General features: G+C 47.7%; 1 protein-coding gene and 2 long non-coding RNA genes across 9 annotated transcripts in view; 2 read left to right on the top strand and 1 right to left on the bottom strand.

Moving 5' to 3' along the window:
* Positions 1-15689, bottom strand: part of BLTP2 (bridge-like lipid transfer protein family member 2) — a 29376-nt gene extending 13687 nt beyond the window's left edge. For 3 of the 6 annotated variants that reach the window (XR_014079607.1, XR_014079608.1, XM_081580327.1), the window contains exons 1-24: positions 15562-15689; positions 14588-14711; positions 14016-14065; positions 13572-13716; positions 13277-13395; positions 12981-13041; positions 12609-12798; positions 11515-11638; positions 11227-11351; positions 10907-10974; positions 10654-10799; positions 9847-9965; positions 9575-9738; positions 9157-9415; positions 8412-8617; positions 6099-7191; positions 5478-5669; positions 5134-5336; positions 4868-4986; positions 4541-4761; positions 3377-3567; positions 3153-3252; positions 2814-3016; positions 1419-1713 (exon numbers count right to left, since the gene is read on the bottom strand). Coding sequence is in view for 4 of the 6 variants with exons in the window: in XM_081580327.1 (XP_081436453.1) it covers positions 1419-1713; positions 2814-3016; positions 3153-3252; positions 3377-3567; positions 4541-4761; positions 4868-4986; positions 5134-5336; positions 5478-5669; positions 6099-7191; positions 8412-8617; positions 9157-9415; positions 9575-9738; positions 9847-9965; positions 10654-10799; positions 10907-10974; positions 11227-11351; positions 11515-11638; positions 12609-12798; positions 12981-13041; positions 13277-13395; positions 13572-13716; positions 14016-14065; positions 14588-14711; positions 15562-15629 (4585 nt within the window). In the remaining 2 variants the exon portion in view is untranslated. The other 3 variants (XM_081580330.1, XM_081580328.1, XM_081580331.1) reach the window with 3 other exon arrangements.
* On the top strand, positions 2553-11669 carry LOC145542141 (uncharacterized). 2 transcript variants are annotated; one of them, XR_014079614.1, is made up of 3 exons: positions 2553-2847; positions 9839-10054; positions 11234-11669. It is a non-coding gene; the product is annotated as an uncharacterized LOC145542141 (long non-coding RNA). The 2 variants fall into 2 exon arrangements; XR_014079615.1 differs by having other exon boundaries at positions 2611-2843.
* Positions 15474-17670, top strand: LOC145542138 (uncharacterized). The gene is made up of 2 exons (XR_014079610.1): positions 15474-16209; positions 16991-17670. It is a non-coding gene; the product is annotated as an uncharacterized LOC145542138 (long non-coding RNA).
* The last annotated feature ends 122 nt before the right edge of the window (positions 17671-17792 follow it).

The following is a 17792-nucleotide window of genomic DNA, read 5'->3' as shown; positions in this document are numbered from 1 at the left end:
AGGCAAGAATACTGGAATGGGTTGCTATTTCCTTCTCCAGGGGATCTTCCTGACCCAGGAATCGAACCAGCATCTCCTGCATTGCAGGTGAATTTTTTATCACTGAGTCACTGGGGAAGCTCCTTATCAGTCTTACTCTCTTTTAAGACCCATCTCAATTCAGTTTGGTTCAGTTCACTCACTCAGTCGTGTCCGACTCCCTGCGACCCCATGAACTGCAGCACGCCAGGCCTCCCTGTCCATCACCAACTCCCGGAGTTTACCCAAACTCATGTCCATTGAGTCAGTGATGCCACCTAACCATCTCATCCTCTGTCGTCCCCTTCTCCTCCTGCCTTCAATCTTTCCAACATCAGGGTCTTTTCAAATGAGTCAGCTCTTCGCATCAGGTGGCCCAAGTATTGGAGTTTCAGCTTCAACATCAGTCCTTCCAATGAACACCCAGGACTGATCTTTAGGATGGACTGGTTGGATCTCCTTGCAGTCCAAGGGACTCTCAAGAGTCTTCTCTAACACCACAGTTCAAAAGCATCAATTCTTCTGCACTCAGCCATCTCAATTATATTATCTTTTTTGTGAAGCCTTTCTAGACTTCCCTATGCTCATTTAAATATTTCCTTCTTAAATATTCTTACAAAGCATTTTCATGACTTATTTTTTTGGCTGCACTGCACTGCACACAGGGTTTCAGTTCCTTGACCTGTCAAATCCATGCCTCCTGCAGTGGAAGCATGGAGTCTTGACCACTGGACCCGCAGGGAAGTCCCTCACGACTCTTAGTTTCAGAGCTTCCCCTCATCTTTACAATTCTAATGTCTAGGGTCACATGTCTAGTATATTATAAACCCTCAGTAAAGCTAAAAAGTGAATCAATGAATGAATGAGTGATTGACTCAGTGAGTGAATGAACTAATCTTAGCTCAAAGATAATAAACTTGTTGAGGCAAGTAGAATGTCATATATATCTCTCACTAAATCCAGTACAGTACTTTGTGCCTATGAGGTATTCAAAAAATATTTATTGACTGAACAAATTCATCAAAACAAAATAATTCTCTAATTCTTTGTTTCTTCTCCTTCATCACTCCTTCCTGATCCTCTTTTCGTGGCCAAAGGACTAGACCCTTTTTTCTTTTTTGCCAGAATCTTAAGTTTCCTGACCAGGGATCAAACCCATGCCCCCTGCAATGGAAGCATGGAGTCTTAACCACTGGACCACCAGGGAAGTCCCATAAAGCAGACCCTTTAATGCCCACCTGGCACTGCTATGTAAGACTTAGGTGGCCTAATATGGAAAAATAACAGTTTCATCTCTACACACAGATTGAACCACCCAGAATTAGTCCTTCTCAAACTCCTGTTCAAGCCCACATACATATTCTAAACCTAACCCTTCAGAGTCTTCTCTCCCAGCTTACCTCCTGAAGACCCCTTATCAGGCTGTCCACTGAAGCTAGGAGTGCTAACAGGAGGTGGGGTTGGGGCACTGGAAGGAACACTTTGCTTTGGCTTTTTGGCTGGCAGGTGGGGATCAATCTTTAACCCCTTCAGCGCCTCAGTAGAGAGGTTACGTTTGAGCACAGCCGCCTTTTTGTAGCCATCATATAAACCAAAGGCAATGTCCCGATTGGTGGTTGTCCAGGAAGCCCGTAAATCTACCAAGTGCAGCTGATGCGCGTGAAAGGCAGAATCCCCAACTCGAGTAGAGGGCTCCTAGGAAACAGGGAAAGGACCTCAGAGTTGCATGGAAATTCCCACCATTCCTCCTGGACCACAAATGCAAAGATAACAAACATGCTTGCTGAATAACAGACCTCTGCTGAGGGATACAAGACGACTGAAAGAAAAACTACGTGGGCTTAGTGTGTGTACTATATTACACTCTGACTATATCCACTGTATTTTAAAGGCAGTTTTTTTTATTTTTGTTTTTGTCACTAAGTTGTCCAACTCTTTTTTTGACCCCCATGTGCTATATAGCCCACCAGGCTCCTCTATCCATGGGATTTCCCAAGCAAGAATACTGGAGTGGGTTGCCATTTCCTTCTTCAGGGGATCTTCCCAACCTAGGGATTGAACCTGCATCTCCTGCACTGCAGGCAGATTCTCTGCCACTGAGCCACCGGGGAAGCTCTATCCACTGTATTTTAAATGACTCAAAAGAATTTCATCTTAAAACCCTTCCTTAATTGGGGGCAGGGGAGGGACCACCAAATAAAGCACTAGGAAAAAAAAAAAAGTTTTACTCTATTTCCTGAAAAGCAAGAGACTATCTTTAGAAGGAGGGGAAAAAAAAAAAACTTTCAGAAAGAGGGATGCACATACTAGTGAATGTATCATAAACTAACAACATATATAATTACACTATAGTTAGGAACATTACCCAGGACTTAACCTAAAGCCTACTGCTATGAACTGAATTATGTCCTCACACCAAATTTGTATGTTGAGGCCATAATCCCTAATGTAATGTAATGGGGATTACAAAGATGGGGCCTTTACGAGGTAATTAGGTTTAGATGGGGTCCTAATTAGGGTGGGGCCCTCATGACAGGATTAGTGTCATCACAATAAGAGCCATCAGAGAGCTTCCTTCTTTTCCTGCTGGGTGAGGTCACAGTGAGAAGGCAGCCATCTGCAAGCCAGGAAGACAGCCCTCACCAGAACCTGACCACGCTGCCCAGCATCCAGCATTGAGACAAATTTCTGCTGTCTAAGCCCCTCTGCTTACAGTATTCTGTTATGGCAGCCTGAGCAGACTTAGACACCTACTGATACAAGCAAAGCAGTAGAGTGAATTTGTCAGGTGGTACCTCCTCAGCCGTGCGATTGCTGTGCCGTTGGTAGGTAAGGGAGGAGAGGCTCAGTAGGTGGGTCTTTGTTACCAAGGGATCAAGGCAGTGGTCAGCGTTCTCTTCAGTGGGCGAAGCCATCAGGTGAACAGTCACCTGACTTAAGTCACTAACCATCTGGGTCACACTCCAGTCAGAGATGAGGCGCCGCATCACTGTGCCCGCTGAGGAGAGGAGGCATACAGGGCCCATGCAAACCAGTACAGAAGACCAGTGTGGGACAGAAAGAGAGGCCGGGGAGGGAACTGAGAAACAGGATGAGGAACAGGTGTGGAGAAACGAAGGAGCCTCTGATCTTACCTTGAGGTATAAGTCGCTGAGTTCCCCGAGTGAAGACGTGGCCCTGACTGCACTCAATTTGGATGCCACGTTGCTGGGCGAATGAGGCCCAGTAATGCACCTGACAACAAGAGAACATAACACTGAACCAAGGATGGCGTCAGGGAGGCAACTCAGAGACCCAATGAGGGAAAACAAGAAAATTAGAGAAGTGGACAGATGTCAGCAGCGCCATCAGAGCTGACCTGCAGCTGGGGAAAGAGCGCGGTATAGGAAAGTTGCTTGTAGTGCTGGCCGAGTTTCTTCTTGCTGGGTTTCAGGTTGTTAAAGAGCTTTCCCCTACAAATAGGCCTTGTGACACTAGTCCAAGTTGCCCAGAAGTTCTGCATCCAGCGCAGGGTGCTACTATACAGCAGAATCCGGGGCTGGGATATCGCTGCAAAAGAAATGATAGACATTTCCCAGCTGTGGTTAAAACACAGATGAAAGGACTACCCTGGTGGTCCAGTGGCTAAGACTCTGTGCTCTCAATGCAGGGGACCTGGGTTCAATCTCTGGTCGGGGAACTAGATCCCATATGCTGCAACTAAGAGTTTGCATGCCGCAGGCCTGAACTAAAAAATTTCACAGGCCATAATGAAGATCCTGTGTGCCAACTAAGACCTGGCACAGCCAAATAAATAAAAAAACATATAAGAAAAAACACAGATGAAGCTAAATCCTTTCTAGCTTCAGGATTTGGCTTTTTTTTTTTTTAATTCACTTGTTGAAAGGCTCCCAGGTGGCACTAGTAGTAAAGGACCTGACTGCCAATGCAGCAAACTTGAGAGATGTGCGTTTAACCCTTGGGTCGAGAAGAGCCCCTGGAGAAGCAAATGGGAACCCACTGCAGTATTCTTGCCTGGGAAATTCCATGGACAGAGGAGCCTGGCAGGCTGTAGTCCCTGGGGTGGCAAATAGTTGGATACGACTGAGCACATCACACACTACTGAAGCACTAGCTCCCAGTACTTCTTTTTTTCATTTTGGCTGTGCTGGGTCTTCATTGCAGCACAGGGGCTTCACTGCCCCAGCATGTGGGACCTTAGTCCCCTGGTTAGGGATTGAACCCATGTTCCCTGCATTGGAAGGCAGATTCACAACCACTGCACCACCAGGGAAGGCCCCCAAGCTTCAGATTTTAGAGGTTTAAAAACCCCAATGGCACTCAAGCCTCACACTCTCCAACACTAGCTCCTTTCAAAGTCCCAAGAACTCTACTTCTACCAACCCTCTTCCAAAAAGGATCCTAATCCCAAAGCTCCCTTGCTCTTTTCTGATCCCCTCTCCAGAGGGTCAAGCTGAAGTCCTCAGTGTCTAAGCTCATCCTCCCAACCCTTTCTCCCCATTGCCCCAGACCCAAGCCTCACTTCCACTGTGCCGAGTGAGATCCATCTTGATGGAGAGATTGAGGTTCTCGGAGCGAAAGGCCCGGTAGGAGTCATGGAACTGGCCCAAGGGCACCTCAGGCAGGAACTCTGGGGCCCGCAGAGTGACACCATGGTGATCGTGGGGGTTGCCGTGGCACAGCCACTGCAGGTCCAGGGTCATGCAGAGGTCAGGCAGGTGAAGGAAGCAGCAGTCGTCATACCTGGCTCACAACACAGCCCTGGTCACCAGTGGCCCCTCGGCTCTCCCTATCTCCCCCGACCCTGAGTCCCACACCCTGTCTGAGGCTCCATCCATACTCCACTCACTTAGAGGCTGTTCTCACGTTGATATCCAAGTCACCCTTGAACACAAACTGACCGGGTTTCCAGTGAAAAGACAGGTGATTCCATTCCCAGTGCATATTTTCAGTTGTGTTGTATGGATCCTATAACCACCCCAAAAACTTGGTGAAATATAACTAAGCGTTATCACCTTCACCTCCCAAATCAGTGCCTTTCTCTCTTCCCCCGTATGCTGTACAAGCCCCAGCCCGACCATCCTCAGAAGAAAACAGCTCCTCTGGACCCCTCACCTCAGTGGCCAGCTGGTGCAGGTTGGCCTGTTCAATGTCCATGTGCCAGTCCCCATGGAACAGAAGACGGCTCTTGTCCCACCAGGGCAGAGGTGGGCTGGGGTCAGCTGAGGGCTTGGTCAAGAGGTCCACACACTGGCCAATCAGTGTCCATGCTGGATCCCAGCACGGGCCCCATACCACGGTGTACTGGAAGATTTCCGCTGGGGCAGAGGAGCATAGGACGCAGTCTGTTACACATCTTCACCCCTCTCTTCGGCCTTTACTCCAGAAGGGCCTCAGCTCATCTCCCACCCCAGCCATCACCACCATCTCAGTCAAATCATCTGCCCTCCCCTACTCACAGTGGAAGTCGTGATAGAACTTGAGTGGGGGCATGTTCCTCTCAACGGCCACGTTACCCCACGGAAGCCCCAAGGGCAGGATCTGACGCCGCCGAGAGCAGGGCTGACCACTCTGCTCGGTGCCCACCAGTCGACCCAGCAGTCGCCAGTCACGGATCTCAAACAAGTACCTGGGATAGTCTCTTATCCGCACTGTTAACACAGGGAGGACACACAGTGGCTACCCAGGAAACTGAGCACTCGCAGGCCCTTCTTCCCCCTGCCACTATTTTTACACCTATTTCACAAGGTCAACTGAGAGAATAAGAGCTGGCAGTTGGCAGCAAAGCCAAAAAAAGGGCACAGTGTCCTTGAGTAGAGAGTGAGGGGGATAACGCTGAGATCCAAGAGCCGCACTAACCCTGAAGATGACTGTGTTAGCTGTACCCATGTTCAGCCAAGCAGTTTCAGGGTGAAATTCAGGAACAGAGAAAAGGAAGAGGAGTCCACCCATCCCACTCCACCCACGCCCAAAACAGCCGCATTTCCCGATATAACCGAGCTCCTCTGTAATGGCTCAAAGAGCTCCCTGGAGCTCCAAGGGCAAACCTTGGGCTCTGCAAATAAGGAAGTGCTACTTACCCAGAAATGTCTTGACGCTGCACTTGAGCATCCTACACCACTGAATGACAAGATCTATTCCCTCAACAGGGAAAGGGCTGCCTGGATCAAGCTCTCGAACCTGCTCTAGTACACGCTCAGGTCCGTGGAAGGAGGCGTCTGCCAGAGCCACCACTTCTAGCCCTGCCAGGCTCCAAGTGAGCAGTGCCCGGCGCATGGGTGTGTTGCCATAGAGACGACGGGAGCGCTGGATGTAGATTTCGATGTTTTTATGTTCCAAAGAGGCATACAGCTCCTCGATTTTGCGGGCAGGCAGTAACTCCCCATGCTGCTTCCGCAGGGCGGCCACTTTGGCATCCAGCAACTGCAGCCTTTTGGCACTCTCCTTACTTTCATCCTTCATCAGCTCGTAGTTATCACGAAGTTTCACCTCAAAAATGTCATCCAGGAAAACCCATGAGAAGTGCTGGACCTTCAGGAGTATATCAGGCGGGAGCGGGGCAGAGCTGGGAGAAGCCTGAGAGCGAGACCCGCCATGCAGGCCCTTCAACCACTTCTGAACTCCCACGGCCTCGTCCAGAGTCCGTGAGAAATCATACTGATAAGGAAACTCCACGGAGACTGAACCCAGAGACAGGAGCCACACACGGTTCCGGAGCGTCTGCAGCCCAGGGAAGGGGTTCCGGTGGAGGATCATCTCCTCCAGCTCGGGGAGCAGTTGCAACTCCACCTCCTTGAAGCTGAAGATGCTGTTGCCATCGAAGCCTGCAGCCAGCTCCGGACAGTAAGCCTGTAGTGAACCCCCATGCCGGCTCAGAGACACACTCTCGGCAGCCAGGGTAATGAACTTGTCCTCAGCTACAAAAGCTGTCAGCTTGGCTGTGTTCGCCTCCAGCGTCAGGTTTAGCAGCCGCTTTGGTGGGGAGGACTCCGGGGGAGAGCCTTCTGGCTCAGAGGGGGTCAGTGGAGTCTCTAGCTCAACAAGGGGAACAGTCTCAGGGAAGAGAGTGGTTCTTAGTAGATCTCGGCACTGCAGGGTGGCCAGCACATGCTGGTACAAGTACATGTGATCTGGGGGGCTCCAAAGTAAGGTCAGCCCTGCGCCACACTGAACCTTTACAGAACAAGAGGAAAGGATCGATCAATTACCACATCCTAGAACATGAGAGATGCAGAAACTATTATATATGCACAAGAACCATCTACGTTCAGAAGTCTTTCCTGAGCAACCACATTAATTACCCCCTTGCTTTGCTCCTCTTTGCACTAGTATGCTGAGCTAACAGTTCCTACTTATACTTACAAGCACTTACACTTTTTTTAAGTTCTCTTCAACCGGATTCTAAATTGAGAGTAGAAGCTATTTAATTCTCTGGTATCTACCAAAGAATATCCAGTATATAGATGTACTCAATAAGTCATTTGGCTTTTATGTTTCTGCTCATGAGTTACCTTTCCATAACGACCACCTTCTGTATAATAACCACTGCAAGAATCAACTGGAAAATGTTTCATGCACTGATTGTACCTTGACTTAATTCTTAAAAAGTACTGGTAACAAGTTCATACAGCAACTGACTTATGGGAAAGTATGCCTCGAAGAAGGGATTAGAGGAACTCTGTTAGCCTGAAAAACAAAGTCAATTCTCCATAGTTAAGCAGACAGAGGAAATTTAAATTTTAAGACCAAAAAATTCCTCTGAGTTCCAATCTCTGTAAAGGAAACTCTTCAGTTTCCAAAGGAAGTTGAAGTTCGATGAACAGGGAAATATCTCACTCTCCTCCCAAGAGGACCCCGTGTCCAACTGAAATGATACCCTGAGAAGAAAGGTACCAGGAAGCCTCTCAAAACTTTCCAGTGCCTCCATCTTCAGATCTCTTCTAGCCTGTTGATGAGCTGAGTGCTTCAGTAAAATGCCACCAGATCATGACCTTTAAGAGCCCTTTACTTATATATACATACATATATCTGTATATCAGATATACGCACTGAAATCTTTACAGTTGAAATTATATGTCTAATATGTGCTTCAAAATAATCCCATAGTAGAAGGCAGGCACAACTGCTCCGAGTTTAGCTAAATGAGGTTGGTTCTAAGTTGGTAATTATTGAGGCCAGGTATGGTTACATGAAAATTCATACACTCTCTGGTTTTATATGTATTTAAAGTTCCATATTAAAAGATAAAAATGTACAAAACAAACCAGGGAAAAAAGACCAACCACTAGGAGTTATGTTTCTCACAGGTGAGTTTCACAACATGACTCAAGACTGGAAAATGCTCTAAGCCAGGGAAAAACCAACCCAATCCCACCTCACCATAGAAACATTACCTCTAGAGAGCGGATGCTGCTGTGATAGGTGACAGAGAGCATGGAGAAGCTGAGCACTGGAGTGGGGATGTCAGGAGCCTTACAACAGGGCTGCATCTTCTCTGTGACCGACTTCACCAGCGCAAGCACAAGTCCTTGAACACCCACAGTGGAGGTCTCAGCACTTCCCAGGACAGTCAGTGTGTCCAGCCGGATCTCAGAAGCACCTAACATCCAGAAACCATGTCAGGGTTGGTGCCCGGCTCTCAAACGCTGACTTCAGTCCTCGCTCTCCTTCCTTCCTTCCTTATTCCCTTCACTCTGGCTATCCTTATTCCCCACACTTTCCAGCCTAATTCCTCATGTTTTAGGGAAGTTTTTCCCTTCCCATTTTAACCTAACTACAGCTGTCAGGGCCAAAGAAGGACCCAAACTCCCACCAATTCCCCAAAGATACATCAGTTTCTCTCTAGAACTAAATACACAAATAAACAGAAAACTAACTGCATCCCCTTCTCCTGATCAGATATCAAAGCTGTTTTTTCTTACACACTTTGCTATCTATAAGCCCTTAAGAAATATCAAGAAGCTCAACAGTTATGCAAGACCTTTTAACATTTCCTGCCTCTGACTCAGAAAATTTTCAGATAACTGATTTTATTACGTGAGGAGCAGCAGTATAATCTGCTCAGGTTACAAACTACCCACTTCAGTAGAGTATACTGTATACTATACTGTGTAACTACCCACTTCCTGTCCCACTTACCAACCAGGGCAGAAAGAGTGAACAAGTTCATGTCCTCCACCTTCAAGTCCACCTTCCACAGTAATGACACAGATTCCCCAAATGAGGACTCCCTAGAGACAGCTGACTTCCCAGACTGTGGACCCATTAAGGAGAAGATCCGAGAAAGACACTGAGCACAGGTATCTGATGCCTCCACCTGCAGTCCTCGGATGGTACAATCAAGGAAGAGGGTATCTGACTGAGTGCTGGACAAGCCCAGAGGCTGGTTATAGCTACCCTAGAAAAGAAATAAAGGGACTTCATCAGAAGCATGTCGACACACAGTTCTGTAATGCACTGGTGCACCGTCTGCTGCCAAAAAAAGGTGCTCAGTGCTCTAGAGCATGGCAGGATGAACAAACTCTACAGGCTACTGTTCACCAAAGTCCCCACCTACCTGTAGTGTGAAGGAGTCCAGGACAAGCGCCTCACCCCAAACATGCATATTGGGTGGGTGGGGTGCTCTCTGAATATGGGAGTCACTGCCCACCCGCCAGCAGAGGTGGTCCACAGTTAGGACGCCCCGTTGATGGATACTCTGCGGTCTCAGGTGCTGGTAATCTAAACATAGAAGGTGGGAGAGAGGACTTCTTTGGAGCCACAGTGGCCATCAACTGGGCCCAGCTTCACTAATGAACAAATTGTTCCTTTTCCATTGCAGAGCCTTACCCAGAGAGATGGAATTGAATCCCAACGCAAAGGGAGGCGTATCTCCCAGCTGAATGGAAACATTGACGTTGGAGATGGAGGTGCTAAAGATGATAGGTGCCAGGATTTGAGGAAAGGCTCTGTACGGGGACAAGACCTCATTGTTTGACAAGGAAAGAACTGCAACTTCCTATCATGTTACAGATTTCAGAAGCTCTCAAAAGGCAGGGTGAGTTTTGTTGTGATTCTTAGGAAAGGATGCAACTAGAAAAAGACTGAACTCATCGGCTTCCTCCTACTCCCAGTGATAATCCATACAGACTTATGAGGTTGAACCAGATGAAATTGCTATTTTCATGTATCAAATAGTATATATCAAATATGGTGATTATCAGTATATCTTATGATTCAACTTAATACCACCAAGTAGCATCACTTAGAAACCACTGACCTCCTCTATGGGACACAATGCAAGTACTACACACACAGAGACATGGCACTACTGACATGACAGGCACCTTATAATCTAAAGCAGATGAAATATTGTTTCTTATTTAAGTTCAGTTCAAGAGATGTTCGTTTTCTATAATAAGGAACTGTGCTGGGCGCTGAGAATATAAAAACAAAGAAATTTGTCATTCATTCTACTGCCAGTGTCTCATCTAACAGAAAATATAAAGCATGTTTGCTGTTAAGACTGGGCTGTTGAAACTGAAATTTTAAAAAGATCAAACAACCAAATACATATTTAACACAAGATGCCACTTTAGACCAAAAAAACCCAAGAATCCACCTGATAAGACGGTGGCCGAAAAAGATTACACTGACCTTTTCTTTCTTTGCTTAAGAACAGATGAACTAGACTCTTGGGTTTCCAGTGCTAGCATGTGTAGCCAGTGAGAGAACTCCTGGTGCCGGTAATGAATAATACAAGTGTTCAGAACCAAGGAGGCTGAGAGGTCAATGGTGGTCACCTGGAAACGAGGACACCAGAACTGTGGGCTCAGGTTTTATTTTATATGCTCATGACTCAATGACGTTCGGGGAGAGCAGAAAAAGGAATGATTCTTGGTCAACAGACCTGCACATTAGCCTTGAGGGAGCTGAGGCAGACAATGCGCTGGCGGCTCTGGGACAGCAACAACCCATCTGTAAGGGCAAAGGGCAGATGAGAGAAGGACACGGAGAGGGTGAGAGGAAAGACTAGGAGAGGGTCAGGGGTGGGCGAAGAGATGAAAAGAATGTCACCAACACTTGTTAGTTGGGGCTAGTTTCAGTATGTTCCCAACTCCCCCTTCTCTGCTTCACTGATATTGAGTTAAGAAGACCAAGTAAGGCATTGGAGAAGTGTGTGCCTGGTCCTCCTGTTCTCTCTCAGTACCACTGACCCCACCCATGAACCTTTCAGAAGGAGTTCGGTGCTCATCTGTGCCACATCAGAATTCGCTGTGAAGCTTCGCAGAGGCAGCTGATCCTCGTCACGGTGGTACAGGAAATGCAGCAGCTTCAATGTCCAATTCAGGTGCCTGGACCAGAGACAGAGTCTGACTTAGAAATATGTGGGATGCTAGTCTTACTCCCTTTCCCCCTTCACACAAGCTCAGTGCAGCTACTGGGCTGGTTATTGAGATCCCAGCACACAGCTCCAACCATCACTCTCCACACTTCTGTTGTCAGGAGAGACCTCACCTCTTTTGACTATTCATGGACAACACCACACTTGTGATCTCCATCTTCACTTTGACCTGGTCAGGCAGCTGCTGAAGGAGGTATAGGCCAGGCAGAGTTGGCTCAGCCAAGTCCTCTGTCACCTCTGAAAATACCAATAAATAGTACAAAAGCCATCAACTCTTAACACTCAAGTCTCCCAATATGCCATGCCTTCAGCCAAACCTTCCCACATATAGTAGGCTAGGCAAACATCCAAACTTAGGCAATAAGGCCAAGATCCCAGAGATCCAGGCACCTACTCTACTTCCTTCCCCAGGGTCTAAAAAATAGTCTGGAGGACTTCCCCGGTGGCACAATGGATAAGAATCTGCCTGCCAACGCAGGGGACACAGGTTCAACCCCTGGTCCCAACAGATCTCACATGCTGCAGAGCAACTAAGCCCGTGCACCACAACTATTGATCCCGTACTCTAGAACCTGCGAGTCACAGCTAATGAGCCTGTGGGCCCCAACAACTGAAGCCCATGTGCCTAGAGCCTGTGCTTAACAACAAGAAAAGCCACCGCAATGAGAAGCCTGTGCACTGTAACAAGAGAGTAGACCCAGCTCTCTGCAACTAGATAGCTGGCATCCAGCAACAAAGACCTAGCATGGATAAAAATAAAATAAATAAATGTAAGTATGTACATGTCAAAATAAATAACTAAAAAATAGTATGGAGAGCAGGTTATTATAATGAAAAGAATACGGACTTTTGGGCCAAATAATTCAAACCCCATTTTTACTACTGACTACCCATGTGATCTCAGTCAAGTTATCTAATCTTTCTAGGCACTTTGGTTTCCTCATTTGTGAAACACTGAGGATTTAGTAGGCAAACATGTACAAAACACAAAGTTCAGGCCTCATTTATGATAATTACCCACTAAATGTTCTTTCACGTACCACAAGCAAATGCCTTCTTTCCTCTAGCTATCCTCAAAGGCCAGGATTAAAGACCATGGAAAATAACAAATCACACCTAAATGAGTGGTGGGACAACTATTTTTTTTTTCTACTTCCAAAAGAATGCCCAACAGGGAAGCTAAGAAGGTCACTGACTGGGACTTTACCTGAACAGGGAAGAGGCTTGGGGGCCAGGCCTGCGCCCTGGCGCAGCAGCTGACTATGAAAGAGGCCCTCATGCAGTTCGGCATGGAGTGTCCACACATCCACCGTGATCGCCTTCAGCTGCCCGCTGCTGATGCCCACCTCGAGACACAGCTTTAGGGCAAGTGAGAGCTCCGCTAGACAGGTGTCCTCCTACAGGGAAGATAAGCCTCTAAGGTATGACTGTGTCGGGAGCTTGCGGTCAAAATGCTGTGGTCTGGAACACATCTCTGAGGGAACCCCATAGCACACATAATCTAGAGTGCAAGCCCTGAGCGCCTTCATATTTTATGCCCAGAATAAAAACAAGGCATCTGAATGACTGACATACTCACCAACTGGCCACTCTTTAGAACTTTGCTGTTGATCTGACTTAGGCTCACCTCACATTTCAGCCTGGGAAAGGAAAAAAAAAAAAGAGCACCTGGCCCCTTTCCTCATCATTTACCTTCAATCAAGCTTTGTTGGCTAGAAGGCACAAGGCAAGCAGAAGTGCTTAATCTTACTCTCTCCTCAAATTACATAGAATGAGAGAACTTAACACCTTGATTAAGAAAGCCCTGATATCCACCCAGCCTGAAACAACTGTAAGGCAACAACAGGATTACCGAACCTTCTACCCAGTGCTTACCTCTTCCCATCACTATCCAAAAGAAAACTGCTTTCTCTGATCTGGATATGCCACAAGGACTCAGAAGTAGCCACTTTGAGGACCATGATGTTTATAGAATCTACATGAATGGAGAACAGCTGGAAGGAAGATGCAAAGATGAATAATTAATATCAAGGCAATGTCGTTCCTTTCCAGTGGAAAAACAATGAGGCATCTCTTAGCGTTATGCCTCAAGTACATTAGAAAAAGCCACCCGTGACTCCCAAGCCAGCCATTCCTACTTCAGTCCAGGGAAGTGGTAAAGTAGCCTCACCTGGCAGATCTTCAGTAAGGATGGGCTGAAGGCCAGCTCCTTTTGGTGCGCCCCAGTACTCTGGGAGAATGGGGCAAACAGGCTAGAAACCTTCTGTAGGTCAGTTCTGATACGTACTTCTCCAAAGCACAAGGCCACATAGTGTCTGTCCAGGAGAGAAATCTCACTGCCATCAGGCCCAAACCCCTTCCATACCAGTCTTTTCCCCTCCCTCATACCCATTTTCCCATCCTCCCTAAAAACATAGCTCAAATCATGGAAGACAGTCTCAGAGTACTTATCAATATCTGTCTCACAAAACAACAGCTTCCAGGCTAACCCAGAGACACCACCAAGAACCCGCTTCCCTCCTTGGGCTGTGAGGCCTCTGTAAACGAATCTCAATCTGCAAACCACAATCCCAAAATATTCCCCAAGAGGAGAGTGAAGAGATAGGTTACTCACGGCAGATCATGGCTAAGGAGTTTGCTGGAAATCCACAGGCTATCAATTTCCTAAAACAGTGTGGGAGGAAGCTTTGTACACTAGCTGTTAGGTAAGCCCAAAGCAGTTTGACAAGACAAGAAAGGGTATAAGAAGAGGAGGAAGTGCGAGAACCCTTCCACTAGTCTCCATTCCATTCCCCCAGTCTCTCTCCTCAGCACTATATCTTGTTCGTCTCAGTGACATTGGTTAGACTTTAATATTTCTCTTTCATGGATTTTTGCCATTTCTCCTCTTATATTAGAATGGTAATCTTCGTTATCTTTGTTCTCTGCGTTACTTCTGTATTTTTGTTCTGTACTTTACTTCCCTTTTTTACATGCCCTGGACACCCTGTGCCTCAAAAGCATTTTTAAAAGAACAACTTGAATCAGTTCCAGTATTCCCAAACAGGCTCTAAAATCATCTTGGCAAAGGGGTGGCAAGGCTGGGTTAACTAGGAAAGCCACCAGGATTTTTTAAAAAGGAAATTAAAAGTTGAAATTCAGCTAGATCAACCCACATACATTCCCCAGGAGTTTCCCAGGACTCACCACTGTTTGCTGGTGCTGCTGAAACTTAAGACTGACATTCTGAATCCAAAAAAAGGAGCCAATCTTTAGTTCCGCCTGCAGCTTCTGCTGACACCACTTGGTGGCCAACCGGACCACAAGCCACCTGCAGAAAAATCCTTGTGAGTTCACAGGACCCTCTCCCAAAGGGTGGCCACCCTCACCCCTGCAGGTCTTAGAAAGCCTGGCAAAGGGTCATGAACTGGAGGTGGATCTTCTGGGCAATTCTCCTCTCTCCCAAAACACCACTCTGCCATGTACATTCAGCCACGCTGATCAGGACCCCAGTTCCAGAGTGTCCCCTCCACCCAAATGAAATCAGACGAACTAAGCGCCACCGTTTAAGTTGGAGACAAAGAAAACAATCCCTCAAATCCTTAGGAACCTCAGAGATAGAGAGTAGAGGTCCCAACAGGAGTTGAAGTCCAAGCATCTGTGTCAGGTGTGCCATCACACAACCCCCTAAAGGTCTCCTTCTCCGCCCTCCAGACAGGTGTCTGCGAGAAGGCAGTGTGGGGTCACATCCGGCCGGCTCCAATGCCGCTCTCCCTGGGCAGCCAGACCTGTTCCGGCTCTCCAGGGCGAGGCTGCAGGTGCCCTTCGCACTCGGGGAAGGGGACATTCACGGGCATGCGGATAGGGAAAGAAAAACCACTATGCTAGGCCCCCTCCTCATTCACACCCCTATCCGCCACCCAATCTCAGCATCTTCTCAGGCCTCGGCCGCTTACTCAGTCTCCCGGTTCTCGCGGTTCCCCCCAGCCAGCTCCACTCTTACGCCCCCGCTCGACCCCTCCCCTCGTCGCGCGCCTCCTCCCCGGCCCCTCCCCCTCCACCGCCCGCGCACCTCCCCCCAACCCCCTCCCGCGCGCCTCTTTCCAGCGAGCCCCCTCCTCAGTCTCTCTTCCTTCCCTTCCCACCCCCTCCGCCACCCGCCGTGGCCGGGATCCCCTCACCGGCCTAGGAAGAGGGCGCTGAGCCCTAACAAAAGCAAGGCCAACAGCGCGGAGAAGAACAGGGGCATTCCGGCCCCAGCCCGGCCTGGCTCCGGCCCCCGCCCCGCCGGGGCGCCACCCCCCCCTCCCGCCCCGCCGGCTCCGAGCTGCGCCGCCGCGGGCCGACCAGCAGCACGCGCAGGCACGACGCTGGGCGAGGAAGCGTTGGCGCGCCTGCGCCCCGCCCCTCGCAGCCCGCCAGCCATCCAGCCGTCTCCCTGCCTTGCCCCGCCCGACGCCCGCGATCCAGCAGGGCCGACTGGCTGCTTGCGCGAAGTGAAGGCGTGGCTCCGGAAGGAGAGCGCAGGGTAGCGGCCCACGACTGACACACAAGCCCCGCCCCCGGGCGCACCGTTCTGAACCCGGAAAAGCGGAGCTGGAGGTTTGCCACGGGCCCGCGGCCCTGGTTGGTGGCTGTCAGTGGTCTTCGCTGGGTAGTTTTGGCCGCGGAGAATTACACTTTCAGAGCAATTTCCCGGAGTAGTTGTAGAGTCTGCTTGGCTACTTAGGGCTCAGACTGAGGCTACCGCGGAAGTATACTTCTGAGTCACACAAACTAGTTATCCTAACTCATTCTTGTCTGAACATCAGTCAGAAGGAAACCAAGAGGTAATTAAAAGGCCTCAAAAATCCCACCTCATTCCATCCACAAAGGAATGAGTTGCACCATTCTGGACTCTTCACTGCAGTTTTCAGTTACTACTGAGAATAGCACCATCTAGGCACTGGGCTAGGAGGGGGATATTACTGAAGTAGAAAATATTGTTCTTGCACTTCAGCAACAATTTACCTGGGGAGCACGCATAATTACATGAAATAGATAATTCAGAGTCAACTTTATTTTGCCTGTTTCCTTCTCTGTAAAATGAAGGCACTGGACAGTTTCTGTCCAACTCTAGTACAGTGATGTCAATACAAGCTAAAGAAATTTAGCTTTAGCTTCTTTGACTTATTTCAAAATAAGTACTTCATATCCCTTTGCTCTGACGTCCTAACCTCCTAAATATACTCCAGGCTTTCTCTTGGAGACTTTTTTCACTCCTACAGATAAAGCACCATTTCAGCTTTCACCTAGGTTACCCAAAGTTGCTTTTACCCCTCCAAATGGTTTCCTTTCACATCTAGTCCTCTTATCGGTCATTTCACATCTCCCCAACGCTCCAGCACTTTTTTTCCTAAGTTCATACTTATCTCCAATGCTAGAGGTCCTCCATCCACCTTGTAACCTGGAGCCCCAAGGTATATTCTTTCTTTCCTGACTTTCAGGAAACAACTGAATAAAAACACTGACCAAGCCACGGGAGAGGTACTTGCAACACAACTCCCTATTCTTACATTATGAAGAGTTACTCTTTACTCAACTGTTTCCTATCACTTCCTTTCTCCCCAGACTGTTACCGCTCTACTCCCAACCATCTCAATAGCATGAAATATTGATTTTGTCATTTGTCTACTTCTTTCTGGAGAGATTTCAAGCGAGCAATGCAACTGAAATGGAAAAAGAGGAGAGAAGGCCGAGATGGAGTTCTTCAAGTAGTTCCTGGCCTCAGCTTACTGAGACAAGTCCTTGTAAAAAGGATCAACCCTTGTAATGTTATGGGCCACATCTGGCACAGACCTGGTATCCCCAAATGTTCAACATTAACTCTGTAAAGCAAGTAAGGAAAAAAATCCAGGTTTCTAAAAATCAAAAGGGCCTGCTAAGTCATGAAATTCCAGCAGATGGCAGTCACTTCTGTTTATTGCTAACATCCTTGAAGGACAGAGGAGCAAACTTCCTGGATCTACCCAGCAGAGAAAAGAAGTGAGGTAAACAGAGGACAAAAGCTTTCTAACCCCTTTTGAGAGACAGATATTTACATTTGTCCAAAAAGTAATCTCCCAAGAGCTAAATACAGTTGTACTGCAGTAAAAAGAACATATGGCAAACACAGCTGGATTCCTATATTCAAATTATTTACTAGCTTTAAGAATTCAGGCAATAACTCAACTATTCTGTTCTGCATTGGTAAAATTGTAGTATCTACCTGGTAATGTATTTGTGAGGATTAAATGAGGTGAGATCTATAATATGGTGCCTAGTATTTAGCAAACAGTCAATAAATGTTGGTTCCACTTTCTACCTCTACCCCTTTTGCTCACGTGCAGTAACATATCCAAAGTAAAACATTTTACTGGCTATTTATTAAGGG

Source organism: Giraffa tippelskirchi, chromosome 3 (genome assembly GCF_054371585.1).
Source record: "Giraffa tippelskirchi isolate mGirTip1 chromosome 3, T2T-mGirTip1v1.2.pri, whole genome shotgun sequence".
Lineage (NCBI taxonomy): Eukaryota > Metazoa > Chordata > Mammalia > Artiodactyla > Giraffidae > Giraffa > Giraffa tippelskirchi.
This window is presented reverse-complemented; position numbering and strand designations above follow the sequence as displayed.